General features: G+C 40.8%; 1 protein-coding gene across 1 annotated transcript in view; it reads right to left on the reverse strand.

The window, feature by feature from the left end:
• The window catches only part of znf236 (zinc finger protein 236), a 55,059-nt gene extending 36,245 nt beyond the window's left edge, over positions 1 to 18,814 (reverse strand). Inside the window, exons 1-6 of the mRNA XM_080500907.1 lie at positions 18,762 to 18,814; positions 16,100 to 16,239; positions 11,369 to 11,533; positions 11,105 to 11,283; positions 9,346 to 9,476; positions 4,545 to 4,717 (exon numbers count right to left, since the gene is read on the reverse strand). Of these exons, the coding sequence (XP_080357033.1) occupies positions 4,545 to 4,717; positions 9,346 to 9,476; positions 11,105 to 11,283; positions 11,369 to 11,533; positions 16,100 to 16,239; positions 18,762 to 18,813 (840 nt within the window). The 5' untranslated portion in view covers position 18,814. The remainder of the gene's footprint in view (positions 1 to 4,544; positions 4,718 to 9,345; positions 9,477 to 11,104; positions 11,284 to 11,368; positions 11,534 to 16,099; positions 16,240 to 18,761) is intronic.
• Positions 18,815 to 19,817: the final 1,003 nt, after the last annotated feature.

Here is a 19,817-nt window from a genome sequence, read left to right on the forward strand (position 1 = left end):
AAAGAGAAACCCACGATTGCCTAAAAGGCTCATCGGTGATGCGAAGAGATGTGATATCATTTAAGAGAATACGAGCAATCATTATCAAACCCTCACCGTCAAAGGCAGTTATTGGCCTATAAAATAGAAGAAAGACAGTAAAAAAAATAGATTGAAGTGAGCTACAGGTTTACTTTCTCAACTAATAAAAAGGTAAACATAAGAATCCTGACTTCAGACAAAAAAAAAAACTGTTTAGACAATTATAATGGGTTCAGAAATGAGCTGGATTTGAAACCCTGACAGTGAGGCTACAGTGAGCACAAATGTCACGGAACAAAAAAAACCACGAGAACAACCAGAAACTGCTGGGGATTCAGATGGCTAACAATAAATAATGTGAGAAATTGGCATACTGTGCCTTTTAATCACATAAATCATGCTGATTTTTTCTTGTTGGAGCTTGATGAAAGCTCCCGAGGGTCTGGTGAGTGCTGGTTTTATTTGTCATTTGTATGCAGGCAGTGTTTTTCCTGCAGCATACCAACGACTGCCATGTCTAAACACTTTATTAACCGTCACCCTGTTTTTTTTGTTGTTGTTGTGTTTTTCAAGTCTCCGGGCTCCTCAGAAGAAGGCATCTGCTCATGATATATCCGTCATCGAGGGGAGCGACAGCGGACCTCTTTACTCATGAAGCCAGTCCGACATAAGGACAAACTGTGTGTGGAACGGGGAAGCTGAAGAACACTTGTGAAAATGAGCTGCATTACTCAAACGGTGCTGTCAGACATAATCCAATCAGCTGCTATTTTTTTTAGCCTGAAACACACCAGGAAGAAAATAACTCTCTTGTCTTCTTCACAATTTGATTATATGATTTAGATTTTTTTTATTTTTGTAGGGGTCATGTCATGCAGCTTTGCAAGATTTTCTACAATCAAAGTTTATTGCCCCAAATCCAGCTTTTTGTTGATTTTCCTCCATTTGAATATTGGATCATAGGAGCTGCATTCAGAATCTGCTGTGTCTGTGTGAGCTGGACCGGCTCCGCCCACACATGCCCATCTTGGGAAGAAGAGGAAGTACTTCCTCTCGTGGTGCCATGTGCCAGAGCAGAGCTGCCTAATTGTGGGAGGGTCAAAGAGAGGGCATCCTTTGATTTTGATTGGCTAAACCCCCCGATGACATGATAGAGGGTTCTGATTTCTGATTGGCTGGTTGGAGCAACACACTTAAACAAAAAAAAAAAAGAAGAAGAAGAAGAACCAAGCCAAGGAGAAGGATTCCCAGGTATGGGGATGCATATTACTGTTGGACAACCATTAGAAAGTGAATTTTGCATAATATAACCCCTTTAATAATTCATGTCTGACCATTCAAATCCATGACAGAATGGCACATTGAATGGCAACCCTGCTGCTGACACAAATTACTCAAGTGTCTCTTCTGCAGGTGTGTATTATGTCAGCAATCAATGAGGGCTGCAATTTAGTTTAATTTCGCTCCAATTTATTTTTCTGTGCCCATATACAAAATGTACCAGACCACATTTTGTACACAGGCACATCAATGCCGGCTTCTGCCGAAAAACGTACTCGCGTGCTGCATGTACAACGTATCTTTGATGCCCCCCCCCCCCCCCCCCCTTCTTGCTGTAAAGCATTTGTGCAGCTCATTGTAGAGAATCCACTGGCGGGAAGCCCGCTTCAGAATGGAGCTGCATCATGAGAGGCAGTCATCAACCAGGAGGGGCTGGCATCCATATCGCCATCTCGCTATCTGGTAATGGGCTCAGTCCGCAAACTCCCAAACATGAACATCCACACACTGTTGACATGAACATTTGGCCAACTAAAGAGGACTTTGATGTGCGAACGCGGCTCCGTGCGACGACAGCCGAAAGAGTTGAGGGTGAACACAGATCAAAGTCCGGGGCTAAATTAGGCTGGATAAATCAGACGGGCTGTAAAAATTGGCTGCTGTGAAGTGCTTACAAAAGAGACAAACCAAATGAGGAACAAAAGGAGTGCAATTTCACCCCCATTTCCTCTCGGGCAGTCAAACAATACCACAATGTGTCCGGCTGCTCGAAATACACCGGGAGGGAAAAAAACGAAAAAAAAAAAAACAGGTAATTTCCTGAGGGGGTGAAGGAGGCATATGCAGTAGAAAGGCATCAGGTAAGTTTAAATAAATGACACAGAAGTAAAGAGGCAGGGATCGCAGTGGGAGAAAATGATTTCGACTAGAAGTCCTGGGGGTCTTCCAGGTCCTCGGACCCCCTGAAGCTGGAGGTTTTTAAGCAATTTCTACTCATTTTGAAGCAATTTTAGCTGTATTTTCTACAAAAAAAAAACACAAGGATACCTTGAATAAATGTTCCATATTTGATGAAAACGTACAGATTGTAACTCCAATTTTAACCCTCGCTGTGACTTTTCCTTGTGGCCATTCCCAGAGAAACTTGTTCAAAAACCAATGATTCTTGGTCTCGATTTAAATATTGCATATTTCAGCAAAAAATATTGCGAACAATCTCGAATCTAACGAGCCGCGTGCAATATATCCACCAAAGAGTGAAATGAAATGGACATTCTCATTGGTCGGAATCGTTTATTCGCAGCGAATCACTGATCCATTTAGTACTTCTTCTCATATGACATGATTCATTTCCTCTCGTTAGCGAGACACTAACATGAGGACTTTATATGAGGACTCTAGAGAGGTATTTATTGTATTTACGATGTGGTTTATGTTTTTTTTCCGAGGCTTTTATGGGATTTTTTAAAGGTTATATGGTCGTCTTCCCATGAACTACTCAGTATTCCGCATTTGAATTGCCCCAAGGGAACAAACACATTTTCTTGAATCTTGAACATGGAACATTTGGTTTCAGTACGAATCTACGCTGATCTAACTTTATCCTTGATGACAGCAAAAAAATGTGGCTACCTCACACCCCCCAAAAAAAGTTAATTTATTTAGACGCATTGGAAAAATGATCAATTTGAATTTCAAATTGGCGGAAATCTGAGGATCTGCGGTAAATTGCCTATAATAAATTACAACAGTGCTTTTATGAACTAGTGACAAGAAGCTGATATAAACTACCAACCTGAAGAAAGAATTTATGAAAAAAAAAAAGGGGGGAGACGGGCAAAAACAAAATACTTTCTGAAAACGCTCTAAAACACTGCGACCGTGCGCCACCGTAAAAAGTATTGTTCGTCACAAACAAGAAGGAAATCAGGAGAACTCGGAGTAAAGAAACTCAATCAACAAAGGATCCATGGCTAATGCTCAAGGAAGAAATCTTCTTCATGGAAAAGCAAACACACAGGAATAGACTGGTCACACGACTCAAAACGACAATGCTGGATTATGAACATTGAGCAAAATCTGACTTTAATGAGAGTACAATATGAAGGAATATCCCAAGTGATATTGGTTCTTTGGTTATTAGGTTTTAGGCTTGTATATGAAAAATATGTTTTCTAATAAAGCTTTAAGTGGAAAAAAATGTATAATTTTGACTCCTTATGTGGTCTCCATGAATAAGACACAGAGCAGCAATAATGCATTATTCATCTACAGTCTTACGTCTCCATTGTAAGTGGCGACAGCATCCAATTCTCATGGAAAATAATCCAATATACAGCAATTTTATTTCTAACGGTGGTTAATGTGACTATACCCATACAAGATCTATCCATTTAAGCTCACGAGCATGTTGTAGGGAGAAAAGCGGGAGTACCTGGAGTACCACACACACAGGGAGAACGATCTCACCGTGCGGCAGACAAAATTTCAAACTGAAATACAAGAACTTAATATTTTATATGATATATAGCCCACAAGCAAAACACATCTTTGTTTGTAATGTAAATGTTCCCAAGATGTAGGTGTGCGTTAAGGTCATCAAGAATATATTCTTATTTATCCCTATTGAGGTGGAAGGAGAGACGAAAAGACAGATTTGTAATGAAGTGCGAGTAACTCCATGCATATTATGACTAACTTAATATTTTCTTGACAGCGCTGACATAAGTGAGCCTGAAACATCCCTCAGGTCTGCAGCTGGAGGTCTAAGCTGCTGGCGGGGGCTCCCATGATGCACCTGTCTCCTCCACATCCCTTTATCCACTCACCCTGTGTCTACATGCATTTATGCATTCCTGCAGGTATTTGTGGCATATAGACCTTCGAGCCTGAAGAGTTTCTGTTGTTACTCTGTGTTCTTTACGATCTCTTTCCTCTCCTGCTGATTCAGCCACGCAGACATTCGGAGCCATCTGCTATTCCAGGATTCTTTCCGTTTATGAGAGTTTTTAATCCCCCTTTTCTGTATCCAAGTGCTAAATCCTCACATTATTATGCATCAAACAACATGACGACTTGTATTGGAGTTCAAGCACTGTGTTGATAAAACTTAATGCACTGAATTATATTGCACTCAGACACAATGACAGTAAGACCAAAGAGCGAAGTCGCGTCGCGGCTTGTAATTTTCCCACTCCAACATCATCTTTGCAAGGGAGTCTGGATTTTTACGAGTGTCGTACCTCTGAGTGGACCCTCTGAACGTGGGAGTGCAGGTTCCCCTTCTGGGAGAAGGAGGCTGGGCAGAACATGCAGAGGTGCGGCTTCTCGCCGGTGTGCCTCACCATGTGAGTCTGCAGCACCACCTTCTGGTTGAAAGCTTTGCCACAATGGGAGCATTTGTAGGGTCTTTCACCTGGAGGAGAGGAGAGGAGAGGAGAGGAGAGTAAGCTCAGGTCAGAAGACAAGAATCACATGGCCTTACTTTGACGTCAGCTACAGTTTACAAGGTCTGCCGCAATAACGTCTCAATAAAAATCCAATGCAGTTTAGATTCTCTCAATAGATCATTCAAATCCAGTCACTTAGAATCTGATCGCTGCTGTCAAGCAACATCATTTGATCCTCAACAACACCAAAAACACTGGAAAATTATGTAAATCCCGGTTTTCACATTACATGTATGATCTCATGTTGGATCTTAACCATTGTCCTATTTTAAGCAATTAAATACCATAATTAGAAGTAAATGCATTTTATTCCTTGAGATTCTACACCTTGTGTAAGTAGTGAATAATCTTACTTTATTGATATGAACCTGAATCAGCTCCCATTTTAAATCCTTTTGTGTGATATTTGTTTACAAAAGACGGATTCATGCAGTCTCCTCGTGAAAAGATACACAAGCATATAAAAACAAAGCAGATCAAGTCAAAATATCTTCACACAAAGTTGTATTGTCACCACATGATCAACATCATCAACGAGGTCATCACAGCCGAAATGACAAAATAAATGAAGATGACTCAATGATTATACCACACTTACACTCCCACTAAGTGCTCTGAGACTGGATGAGCGATGGTGTGTGTGTGTGTGTGTGTGTGTGTGTGTGTGTGTGTGTGTGTGTGTGTGTGTGTGTGTGTGTGTGTGTGTGTGTGTGTGTGTGTGTGTGTGTGTGTGTGTGTGTGTGTGTGTGTGTGTGTGTGTGTGTGTGTGTGTGTCAGTGAGGTGACCTTTCACCTTCTCGCAGACAGTTTAAGCACAGAGGAATCAACTCCCTCCACCATTAGTCATCCACCCATGGAGCCGGCTGACCGAGCAAACAAATTAGCTCGGCGGGTAAACAACATATAGGCGGAGGTCGCCGGCAGCATGACCCCAGACGACCGCGTGGTTTGAATTTAGACAGCACATCGAAATTCTACCCACATGTGTGCACCGCCGCCTCTCTCTGTGAAGGTTCGGTAATGAGCCGAGGTGTAAGGTCCTTCAGGAGTGATGTTCAGGCAGGAGTGCAATAAAGAAAACACCATTAGAGTGGCCCTACCTTAGGAAAAAAAACAAGCATTAGACTTCCGTTACATTGGAAGTAAATTGCATTTAATTTGGTTAATGGGCATTAAGAAAAGGTCGAAATAGGAAGGTCGTCTGTTTGCAGCTGTTAAAGCGACTAATGTTCACTCATTCATGACTTCTTGAACCTCGGCTCTTTTCGGTTCATCAGATCATGTGACGTTTAAAGCTTTTAGGGTTTTGGGGTTTTCGGAAAGTTTTGCGTTTACACAGCAACGTTTGGAAAACTATGTAATTTTCACGTTGGGCTACAGGTTGGTGCTGTTGGTTGTGTTTCTAACGAAACCACACTCTCTTATGCAGAGAACAATACACTATAAACATTACCAATGGGAGTACACGGACATTCTTATGGACAGACAATGGAGTTGGACTATTATTACATTGACTCTCAACTATGAAACCACCAAGTCCCAGGAGAATATGTGCTGGGAGTCACAACACTCGTGTCCTACTGCATGCGCAGTAGCAGCATTTCAGAAAAGTTGTGTTTTACGCCATCTACACAGAGTCAGAGGGTTTTCAAAAAGTTGTGTTTTCAGTGGATTTAGTGTAAATCCCTTTTTCACTTGAAGATGCCGTGTAAACTGACCTTAACCCAATGTGTAGTAGCCATTAGACATTGTTGCCGTGGTTACTCCTCTGTGAGGCCAAACCAACTCAAGGCCTCTTTGAGTGGCTCAACGCACCATCTGGTGGTGCAAACTTGTATTGCAAGACATAAAGCTCCAGTTCAAGTTGGCTATCTCGGCAAGTTTGGCACCATCAATAACGTGTCTTTGAAAGGACATCAGTTCTGTCATTCTGTCACATTCAGCTCCTTATTTGATGTTACAGTTTTTGTTTTGTTTTACAACAATTTACATTTAGCTGAAAATATCACACATCGTATTTTGCACTTCCCATACAAGTAAAATAAGTGAGACCAATCATTAAAAACAGCAAAGTGAATAAAAAAAAACTGTGAGGATTGTGAACATTTAGACTCTGAAACAGCAGGAAGTGATAAAAGTACCAGCATTTAGTCATTTAAAACATTTAAATCTGACTGCTTGTTTGATATATTTGTTAAACGGGATACTAAACATTCAATCACAGTACATTACCTGACTGTACTCTGAAAAACACACAATTATTATTCATTAATCGTTTCCAATGTCTTTAAAACAGCTGAAGTGCCACTATGAGGTTTTTGTTTTTAGCCTCAGAGCAAAACACATCTGACCAAGATTCAATAATATTTCATCAGTATGGTCTCATGTAGGATGGACGTTTTGTCTGACTGTCCAATAAAATCCAAAGTTGAACATATTTAATGTACAGCAGGTTGCAACGACTTGGAAAAACTAGGAAATGGATCACATTTTAGAGGTTGGAGTAAGAACCGTTGCATTTTGCTCAAAAGCAGACGTGCGACTGTGTTCTGGTGACGAGAAAGTTTACACTCTGTGCTCAGGTTATATTGAGGACAAGCTGTTTTCCCTTGTTGTTACAGATGTCTTTAAAAGACCGAAAGCTTTGGGACTAAATTAAATCCACAATGGATCGACCGTCTTCAAAGTGTTTACAGGATCACTACTCCAACAACACATCATCAGTGAGATAAAACTAATGTCAGGATGGTCTAATCCCAGCACACGCTGCCTATTAGTGGGTGAACAATTCACCATAAACTCCTCGCTTTCTTGACACGCCGGGTAGAAAGACTTCCCCGGGCTGTTCCCAAAGTAACCCCTTCATGAAGAAGGGACAAATATGAAGCTTAAGTAAAGATCATTTATAGCGACAAAGGTCTCTGAAGGACAGTTTGATCAAGGCTCAACTGAGGCGACGTAAATCAGAGAAAAGGACGGTGATGAACCGCGGCACCTGCTCCTCACCAGTTTGTCCTCAAGTAAAAGTGACCACATGATTCAAATTTGAAGAATGTCAGCTCCATCTATAATTGGCGAGTCCAAAATGTCAACAAAAACTCGGGGGCAGATCAGAACGTTCCCAGCCTTTTCTACTGGACTGTGAACTTTCCTAACTCCAAGAAAGATTTTGTGTGAGCACAGTAACCCGAGCGTGTCGTTGGTATTTCGCCATTACGATAAAAGCTTCATTCTTCCTCCAGGTACGTTGCCATGGTGACCGAACGACTACCCTGCTGCATAGGACGTTGCATACCGGATAAGAGCTCAGTGGGTATAAAAGATAGCTTACTGATCAGCTCTCATGAAAAACCTGTTATTTCCTCAAGGTTCTAATGGTGCACGAACAGAAGGATGAGCACTTTAGTAGAGCGCACATGTCTCCATATTGCATAAACCACATGCAGCCCGACGAGCTGACCTTTGCAAACCTGCAGGACAATTTTCAACAATCTTTAAACTATTGACTTGACAGTTGATTGGAGAAGACAACCAATGACTTTAAACAATGTAAACAGTCTGTAAATATTGTATTACTGAACATATTAAAAGAAAAATGCATGGGCATTCATCCAATAACAACATTTAGAAGTGTAAACATTTAAAAGAAAATGTATTTTTTCTTTTCATTTCATTTCAAAGGAAAGACTTTTGTAAGAAATGTCTTCAGAGAAGCAGACACAACACAACACTGAGAGCTGCGGTTGGGGTGAGTTTGTAAAGACATGCATAATGCAGCAGTTTATCGGAACATTTCATTGTATTTTGCACCAGAAGGTTCCATTGAAATTGGCTTTATGTTGCAACTGTAGTCATTTTCTGTAGAAATTGTTTGGTTTTGTGAAAATATGGACATTTTCTTCATGTTTTTTTGTTTGTTTGCTTTTTAATTCAGATGCAACTCCGGTGCACAAAGATAACAAGTTCTTAAATGTCATGATAACACATTTCCGAAATATTTAACACATTTACTACAGCGAGATATTTTTGTGTCACCATGGTGTGGAATTAGGATTGTAATCCAACTAATTTGCATTGTCCCAATAAGCCAGCTTCTCATCAACAGGGCTTGCCAGTTTTTGCGTTTTGTGTTGACACTCCTGCTTGTAATCCTCCCTTTGGGAATTCACAGTTCATTTGGTTCTTTTTACATGAGTGCACAAAGGGACATACTGGAAACTGTTAAGTTAGCGAGTTTATGCCAGACTCCCAGGTTGTGAACCTTTTTATTATTTCCAATATTTCACAATTTTACTTATATTCAAACCTAGTTTCATTGTGTTCAAGCGCATGCACGTATGCCTATTACTTGAACTGCTTGCAGGGACAATCAGCTTGGGGCTTTTCTCACAAAATCTAAAAAACTAAACACGTAAACCTTCATAGTGATCCAACTTTAATAGAAACAAAACTTTAACTTTAAAAAAAAAACAAAAGTGTGTGACATGGCCTCTGTTCAGACTCTGTTTTCTACTATTAGCATGTAATGACCAAAATGTGCTTTCAGATCTGTGCGAAATGGAAGTGCCACCTCTTCCCGGCGCTCCCCGCTCACCTGTGTGTATTCGTATGTGTCTGACGAGCTGGCTGGGCTTTTTGAAAGCTTTCCCGCAGTGGTGGCAGCTGTTGGTGAACCCGCTGCGATCGATGTTCTTCTTGTAGTTCCTGGAGCTGGAGGTGAGTGGTCTGCGGGCCGAGGAGAACACTTTTAAATATACAAACACAAACGGGGAGGGTCGGACCGGGTCATCAACAGATACGATTTTTTTTAAATACATGCAGTCATCAGGAAGCAGAGCGGCGACCGTTTGGATTTGTTTGTCTGCTCGGTTAGAGCAGATTGGGTGTGCGAATCGAGCCAAAACCCAAGACACAAATCGGTTTCCTGTGCTTTCCCTGACACACAATTAAGCCTGATGAAGAGCTGGAAATGACTCAACACTGATTCATTTCAATCAGTCACCTTGTCAGGTCAGACAAATCCAACAAATCAAAAAGCGGCTATGATGAATATGAATGGAGATTTAAAGCAGTGCTTTATATTCTCACCATTATTTCCAGTAGACTTGAACTGAAGTGTAATATAATTCAGTTTTAATTAGATTTCTTTCATCATTCAACCTCTTTTCCAACGTGCAGTTCTGGTTTGATAAACCATTAAATGTACTCTTTGAATACTATAGTTTCAGGACTGCAGCAAACTGAGAAAGATCCTTATATATATATATATATATATATATCGCAAAAGACCATTAGACTACATTATATTAAATTTGTTTTATTGGACGACTGCACGAGATTGTGTGACAACAGATTGTGCTTCTGGTTTGCTACAACATTGAAATAATAAAGTGAAATCCAAAGCTCAAATATTTAAGGAAAAATTACAAAAGCACAATGACTGTTGATGTATAATTGTCTGGTTAAAATTAATTGAAAAGAAGAGGACTTTTTTTTTTTTAGAAGTACAGATCCTAAAACTGAAAGAAATCAATATAATAAAGTAAGGGTTTTTTTTGGTATTTATTGCGTAAATCTTGACAACAGTACTAGTTTACAGTGGCATATTGATGCACAGCTGTAGTGTAAATATCCCCCATTCAGATCATTTACTTTAATCACTGTGAAGGACACGATTCAGAGCGACGCTCTGAACTAGAATACATTAAAACTAATTAATTTTAAAATGCAGCTAAAGCAGATATGTCACCTCTCACTCATCACAAGTGAAAGGTGTGATTAAACTCTAACTCACCTTCACTTCGGCTCACAACAATGAGAACACTTCAGTTGAATGTCAGACTTTTCTCGCTGGAAGAAATCCTTTTCACCAGCTGATCTGAAGACATTTGTTGCATGTCGCTTGTCAAATAGCTTTTACACTGGAAATGAAATGCTTGAGGAGTCTTTAAATAGAGCCTGCAATATTCATGACCGTGCGTCATGTTATTGGATGATTCGGATTGCTCTTGATCCATTTAGTTCTACACGGTCACTATGTTGGGATTTTCATTTTGTGCAGAGTCCTCGCTGCAGATGTGTTGAGGCCTCCTTCTACCTTTGAAAATAAACATTTAATACAAGACCAATTTTCACTGCTTATTGCTTTTTATATCAAAACTTGTTATTCAAAAAAAAAAAAATAATGCAAACAGCCTGCTCTCCCTTCCTCACATCTTGTTTGAAACCAACAGAAAATTGCACGTGAGCAACTGAAAATGAACAAGATATCCCCCTCCGGTCTCCATGACGACAACCGTGAATGTGCTCTGGTTTGGTTTTGGTTGCATCTGCACGTGAAAACCCTGCCCGACCTCATCTTGACGTGAGTCTTCGTGTGCTCCTTGATCTGCGCCGACGTCTTGAACTCCTTGCCGCAGGTCTTGCAGGTGAAGACCCGGACGCCCGACAGCTCCTTGCGGTGCTCCTCCAGGTGCAGCGAGAGCTGGCTCTGGAGGACGAACTCGTCCCCGCACTCGGTGCAGATCAGATTCTGCCGGAGAGGAGGCGGGAGACGAGGTGAGGGTGAGAGGAGGAGAGCTTTCTCTTCGCCGTCAAGGTCCGGCGAGGCGACTCACCTCCTCCTTCTCGTGCAGCATGACGTGGGACTTGAGGCTGGCGATGCGGGAGAACCTCTTGTTGCACACGGGGCAGGTGAAGTCCGAGGTGGTGTGTGTGGACTTGTGCAGCGTGAGGTTGAACTCCACGTTGAACGTCTGCGGACACTGGTCACATCGGTGGGGCTGTGGAGGGAGACGCGCGCTGTCGTTACATGCGCAGTAAGCAAACAAACAAACAAAGTGCATTTTAAAATAAAACTTAGCTGCAGCCGCAAAACCTATCTAATCTTTCAAATGAGGCTGACAGAGCTTATATAGATACATATATAGCTTTGATCAAGAAAGAAATGGTTTTATGAAATATCTGTGTACTTCTGTGTTTTAGCGATGTCATCCTTCGTTTTGACATTTTAGCTGTTTTAACTATTTTTTATGAAGTCTGAGCCAACCACTCTCTACCGCCACTCATACACAAGAGTGTTTTCCCCTGCATGCTTTACATTGTTCATCACAGTCACACACACCAATGGAGGCTGCAAGGTGCTGCTACTCCAATGGGAGTGGTTTTGGGTTCAGTGCCTTGCTCAAGGACACTGAACCAGGCAGTCACACGGGCAGGTGGAGATGGGATTCGAACCTGCAATCATCCAAGACGACCGCTCTACCAACCAAGCCAAACCTTTCCCGGACATGGCATGGACGTCCTGTCTGGACATCACATAAACGTCCAAACAAGACCTCAAGATGATGTGACGCAGTGGTGAAAAAAAAAAAGTGACACCCCCTGGGATCAAACCCAAACCTCTTTCATGACAGGTATGTTTCCTAACCACTCGACCAGGGGTGTCCAAACCCGGTCCTGGAGGGCCAGCATCCAGCAGGGTTTAGATCTGTCCCAGTCGCAGCACTGATATCTGATAAAAACCGGTCAAGGCTGTCAGATTCCAATACGTCGACGCGAGAATTGAAGACTGGCAAAACTTGGCGAAGCGGTCAGTTAATCATAACAGACCAGGCATCGGCATGTGCACTAAAGGCTGATAGAAGGCCCGGTGTGGCAATCAGTACAGGCGTGCCACATATACATTTTCTTCGAGAAGAGCCAACCCACTAGTTTCACTTTGATTGCACTTTGATTGAGATTGAGTTCACCTGTCAGCGGTTGTGAGACACGTGAGCGCTTTTCACCAAGAGACTTGATAAACTACGAGAATGTTCAAGGGATTACTTCCAGACCACATTTCTTTACATCAATACTGTGAGTTGAATGAAAAACAGTACATTTGGTGAATTTACATGACTCATGAAAGGCAATTTTTTGGGGGGGGAAAAGCTCATTATCGGTGTGTGATTACTATGAGTGTGTTGCCAATTTTCTGTGAAAAATTGACAATATTTTATTTAAAATATTTGCTGCAGATTGTAGTGACTGGAAAATTCAAAACCTGATGTTTTCACCACAACTTCCAGGAATGGAGACCAAAGAGGGGCACATATTCAACGAGGTGCTCCAGAGTTTGAGTGTAAGTTGTTGTTAAATACATTTGATCAGTCATAAGTATTTCCAGTAGAACCGTGTAATTTTGGATGTAAAAGAAATGAGAGGGAGATTGAAAACCACAACATTTACTAAGGTACTGTAAAAAATAATATTGAGCAGGTCTAATGATGGTCTTTGCTTGTGTTTTACAGTATATTTGTGGTGCTCCCACAATAAACAGACAAACACTGGCGAGTCCCAGTGAAGCTTCTGAAAACAGTCAACGATCACAAATTGAAAATTAGCTGTCTGGAAAAAGAGCTGAGTGACGAGCCTGAAGTGAAAAATTGTCATGATGAAGGCAATTTGACAGGTATGTGATTGTTGACATAATGAGTTTACAGAAGGATATCTTGTAACACAGTTTTTTGTTTGGAGCATATTACATTACTGACCAGTTATTGCATTTCAGGTTTTATTACAGTTTGTTACAACAATTCAGGTTGTTTTATTTTGGGTTGTCGTTACATATTGGGCTCTAATATGTCGCGTCCTATGCCTAGCCTCGGTCCCTAAAAAAACAAACAAGCTGCATCTCTCAATTTGTTCAGAATGTGAACTGAATTGAAGATAGTCAGTCAGAAAGCTTGTCTGACCCTTTTATAGATTTGCCCGCAGGCAAGAGAGAAAAAAGACTATTCCTCAGAGGCGGACATGGAGTTATTAAGTTCAAGTTTTTTATTAAAGGAGTCAGCTGATTGAATTCCGGACTGCTTTGAGAACCCCTTGAAGGCTGAGCTCAACACTGACACAGCAAGAGGCAGAGTGGGAGGTTATTATTGCTCCTCTGAAAATAAAAGGAGACGCACTGAAACTGAAACGGCCCAAAAATGGAGGATCATCAAGAAGAAGAAAAAAAAAACGTCTTTTAACAATCCAAGATACAGTCAGCAAGGGAGATGTCAATACCATGATATTTTTGTTAATCGCATGAAGAAAAAGAAGTTAAAAAAAAACAACAACAAAAAAACCCTCTTGACATGCTTGTGTAGAAGAGTGCAATGTGAGGGTATGAGGGTGAAAGAGGGAGTCAAAGTATGAACTCGTGGTGAAAAGGAAGGACAAAAAGAAATGTGTGATGCTGTAAATGGGTGTAAAATAAGGAGATATACAAGATATTTAAACAAACACTCAAAGGCGGGTCTGTACTAAATTCAATATGATAACACGTAAAAAAATAGAAACTAAGAAATAAGAAACTGGAAAAGCACAGATATTAAAAAAATAAACAAAAACAAAAAGCGCTGAGTGAGAGGACTGTCATACGGCAATATGTATTTTAGAAGACGGTCCAATGAAAACACAACAAAAATTATTTTTAACTGAATAATACTATAAGATTACTATTTGGAGATGTCATGTCAGTTTGCGTGTCAGGCCAACATTCTGAAAACACTGCTACTGCACATGCGACCCACGACCATAGCGAATACTTCTTCTGCACATGTGCGAGTCAATGGAGAATAACGACAATGTTTTCCTCCAGACTGTCATGTCTCCCAGTCCATATTCTCCTGGGATTTGTCAGTTTTGTCATCTGCCCATACCAAAGTGCGTGTACTCACCATTGTTAATATCTATAGCATATTGTTCTCTGTGCGTGTGTGGTTTCATTACAAAAACAGCACCCACTAGTGGCGCAACATGAAAATTACATAGTTTTTGACTGTAAGGTTTGTGCGTTTATTTAGAGTCCTGTTCTTTTTTAAGCGTTCTTGCACAATATGTAACGTGACATCAACAGGGGTTTTCCTATCTCACACCTGGGACTCCATCCTCCAGAGACCACTGGACGGCTGGGGGGTGGGGGGGGGGGGGTGGGCGTGGGCGGCCTGACAGAGTCTGACGGACCTGTCAAACATTTTCCCTGCATTTATCTGTCGTTTAAAAAAGAATTAATAGCAGCTGGATGTGTTTCCAGCCAAACAGCTAGCAGGTAATCCATCATTCCGATAGAGGCAGCAGTTCACTCTTATGGTGGAAAGTCATAACGTGTTTATAAACGACCACAGCGACACTGTGATTCAGCTGCAACGTCTTCCCATGTTGGATTCTCTCACTTCGCCGGCCTTTCAGACCACCATCAGTCATAAATAACTCAGCGTCGAGCTCAATTTAGCAGCACTCCATTCCGATCAGCTCAATTCTCCCCGCACCCAGCCTCAATGTGGATGAGAAATGACCTCGTAAAACGTGGCGCAATGTTAATATATGAGCTTCTGACATAATAATTAGCAGGTAAATACAGATATGTTAAATGCAAAGGCAGAAAGTGTGCTGTGACTGGAAGGTAAAACAACCAGCAGCGTTCAGGTTCCACACTGTAAAAAGTAATCTGAGCTTAAAAAATAAAAAATAAAATACGGGACTGACTTAAGGTAAACCACTTGCTTGGCACAAATCCAACCCGCCGTCATCCACTGCGGCTTTCACCGCGGCCTCTTCCGTCAGAGTTTCCTCTGTTCCCACAGAATGACAGGGACCTGATGTCCTTTGCAAAGGTCAGCTACCTCGCTGATGAAGACTAATGCTTCGTCTCCCGGGTTTAAACCTGCTCAGTCAGATTCAAAGTGCAATAGGTGTAGGGATATTTCAAGTAAGAGCCACTTTTTAAAAGTCAGACCTAAAGAAAATCCTACCACCTTCCTGTTATATCTGAGAAAATGCATGAGAAAATGTAAAATAATGAAGCCACACATTTTGAAAACACTCATAATAGCAATCCAACTTCGTTGTCTGTCTATACGAACATGTTGTATTGTTGTCTGTGCACGTGTGTGTTTTCATTACAAAAAACGACCAACAGCTCTAACCAGTGTCAACTATGTTGTTTTCATCAATCCATGCCGTTGCCGTGGAAACTGACATTTTCAAATCGTTCCCATGAAAACGCCAAACTTTTCTGAAACGAACATGCAAAAATGAGGCGTTTTCACTTGAATCGTTGTATAAAGCATCAAAAATATGTGTTTGTGAAAAGTAAAAGTGCTGTTTTTACCGTCACCACTTAATTCACAAGAGACCAATCTCTACATGCAACACATCTGTTCGTTTTTATTTGTCTAAAATGAGTAAATTGTTCAACAGAAGGAGAAATGTACTGACTACCATGAGATTCAACGAGGTGAATTTCAGTGAGGCTCTCCTCCAGGCCAACAATGGTCTCAATACTGTGACGCACGCTTCCCGGGCAGCCACGTCCAAACTACCTTGTCGTTGCTCTCATGCTCGCGGAGATGCTTCTGCAGCTGACTCTCCGTCGTGAAGATCTGAGAGCATATCGAGCACTTCTTGTCCTTTAGCTCCCCATCGCTGAAATTGTCCGCCTTGCTCTCGCTGGGATCTGCGTCTGATGACAAACACAAGAGGCCACTTTTGAGGATTACAATGCGCTTCAGGGAGTTTTTCATCCGCGAACGTGACGTTCATTTGACGCATCTTCAGACACGCCAAAGTTACATTTACGTGTATTGGTTTTATATTATGAAGCACAACACAGGACAACATGTATCCATAATATCAAAGACCCAGCAGATAATGATTTATTTATTATGAGAATAAAAAAACCATAACATATCAAAAAGTGAAGAGATGCTCTAAAATGCCACAAAACTAGCACAAAGAGACAAGATGGGCACAAATGATGCTGTAATATCACATAAAAAACTACATAATTACAACAAAGTAACACAAAAAACATTCACCACTTAATGTAAAAACACATTGACTGACTCATAAAACAATATAGGACCACACATGAGGGCAAATGACCACAAAGAGATGAAAAGTAACCACACACGATAAATCACGGGGATCTTAGTAACCATAAAGACACATAAAATGACAGTAAAAGATACTAAACTCCAGAAATTGGATCTATAATGACCAGCAAATAAATAAAACCAATAAATGCTAAGTGATTGTAAATATTCTTAGAAAGAATCATAAAATGTTTCAGTAACATCTGGAAGCAGATGTCACAGACACACACGCAGACACAAACAATCCTAAAAAGAAACATAAAATGACAATAAAACAAAAATCACCACAATAGATAAAATGATCATAAAAATAATCAGACGAGCCCTGAAATGACCAGAGAGATGTGTACAAATATACAATTGAAGCTGACAAAAGAAGTAACGACAAAGTCATACTAACTTTCCTGAGATCAGTTTTTTAAAATCCCTCATAAACAATCAGAGTGACAAAACGTGACCACAAGGAAAAACATTAAGAAAAAGCCACAAATGACAGACATAAAATCCAAAAGCAAACATAACTATAAGAAGTACTGCAGATGGATCACAGAATGAACACTGCAATACAGCTGCATCACAAAGATACAGTACCACCACCACAGAAATCCAAAATAAACAAAACAATTGTGAAGACAACATACTCAAGTTAACTATATATATACACATAAAATGACATAATAGGGGACACAATTTTCTCTTAAAAAACCCCACAGAGACCAAGAAAAGCACTAAAATGTCCACAAAGTGACAACAATAATAGTTACTTTAGAACCAAAGACACCTGGATCTTAAGGCTGCATCTTGAAGGGAAATGAACACCAAAGAAGACATACAATGACTATTAATCACAACAACAAAAAATGCATTAGAGGACGACGAATTTAACAATAATAAATATTGCATGCCTTCTCGGGAGGGAAGGTGGAACTGTTCATGATGTGCACATGAGTCACATTCCCCACCCCTGTACTTATACAGGAAGATAGTTGTTTACAAATACATTTAAAGTTTTATACCAAAAACCAGAAATGTTAGAATAAATAGTAGGGGTAAAAAGAAAAAAGGAAAAACATACCCCAGAACCAAAAATGTACAGTTAGACCCTGGGTTCTGCAGTGGAAATGTACAAAGTTCCTAGAAACTATGGAAGGTTCCTGCATTGGAAATTTAGCAAATAACGCCAAAGAAGCACAGGATGGCCATATATAACAACAACAAAATAAATGCTTTACACAAACACACATTTAACCAGTAGACATTTTATTCATCCCTGAACAGGATAAAGTGGCATAGAAGATGATGTTCCCAGGTGTCAGAAAGATAGTTACATGTGTGCAAATGTATTTACAGTTATACGGAAATTGCAACCCAATTCCGTTCCCATGTGTGATTGTTTGGTTGCAGCTGAAACGTTTGATGATAATTCATCCTTCTGGGCTGTCATTTTACGATCCTTTTTCTTTTAGATTTACACGGGGGTTCTGGTGGTTTCAACGACACACCAGTTGCCGTCCATTCAATTCCACGAATTACGAGGCGATCGAGCCAAGGTGCCACATATACGATCCCGGAGAAAACGTGAAGGTGCCTGACTGACACGATGCTTGAACACCTGTTAATGTGGCGTTAGTTTGCCGTGTCGCAACTTGTGTCGGAGCCTCTCGATCAGCGACCGGCGCAGCCTCGCTGACACGACCAAAACAATGGCCAGCGTCTTTTCTGGCGTGTTAGCACGACGAGCTAGCGGAGGCAGCGCAGGGCTAGTTAGCCACAACCAGCTAACAACGAGCACGAGATAAAACGTTTAATGTTAAAAGCGGTGCGCGTTAAGTCAACCGCGGGGTGACACGCGCGCTCCTCTCCTCGCGGACACCAATTTAGAATGGAAGCCAATAAGAAGAGCCACCGAAATGTTATTAATATCATTCCGCCTCAATCACTACCTCGCCGTACAAAGCAGAGCCCACCCGCAATACTATATCCGGGGACTATATACACCACATTCAAGTGTTAATATCTACGCCGTGGACGTGTTTGCCAAAATATCACCGGGTTATTTGGATCGCCCATAACCTGTAGTTTTTATTCCTTGCGTTTTGGTACTTGTTACCTGCTTCGTCGCTGCTTTTAACTCTCAGTTTGCGAGGCCGGCCCCGCGGCATAGTTCCAGTTCTCAGGGCGGGTGTGCTGTGAACGGTTTGCTTTTCAAAATGGCGACTCTGCTCGGCTGGTCCGCGGAGAGCAGCAGCCGAGGAGAGGGAACCACAGCCCGGACAAGGGAGACCTCTACCGGCCGCCCCGGAGCTCCTGCAGCTCCGGAGGCTTCAAAATCTATCAATATAACTTGTTCCACCACGACAGTCTTTGGTTCATTACTTCCCTACTACAATTAGTTTCATTCGGAAATTAAACAAATTAATATATAAACCATTCACCATTGAATCAAACAAATTTGAGGCCCTTAATTATTCTCCTTAATTTCAGTCAAATGTGTTTATTTTTAATATATTCAGAATACTTTCTTCTTTTTTAGTGCTTCTCCCACAAAGAAACACTGGCAACAATCATTAAAAACAAGTGTATCAGTTTGGTCACAATATTCCCCTGAAAATAATTTTCTAAAGTGTCAAATTAAATATATTACCGCCGAAATATGGCCATTCTGTGTGATGGATATATTATCATTAGTAGCTTGTATAAAGTTTCCCAGTTTCATATCTTTGTTTACAGAACAGTTTGTTCCTTTAGCATTCACAGCTTGATGTATTTAACTTTGCTTTTTAAAGAAAAAAAAATTATAATAATTAATAATCTGGAAAATTGGCTAAAACAAGAGATAATCTATTAAAATGAATGCCTTAATCAGTATTCCAATTAAGTATAAGTGGCTCAAGTCTAGACCAGAAAGCCACTGTGCTGAAGTTTGCATTTTCTCCTCAATTGTTAGATTTATTTTCAGTAATCTGAATAGTGATATAGTGGTTGGAAGTCCCAACTTACAGTGAGTTTATAGACTTGTGTCTGTATACTCCACTTTCCTCCAACGACATAGTGTTTTTGTTAACTTGACTGAATATATGTCTGGTTATGTATAGACACCTGAGCTCTCCTATTTAGCTCTGTCATGAATTACAGATGTAAATTATACCATAGTCATTCTTTATTA

This window comes from Blennius ocellaris, assembly GCF_963422515.1.
Source record: "Blennius ocellaris genome assembly, chromosome: 8".
Taxonomy (NCBI): domain Eukaryota; kingdom Metazoa; phylum Chordata; class Actinopteri; order Blenniiformes; family Blenniidae; genus Blennius; species Blennius ocellaris.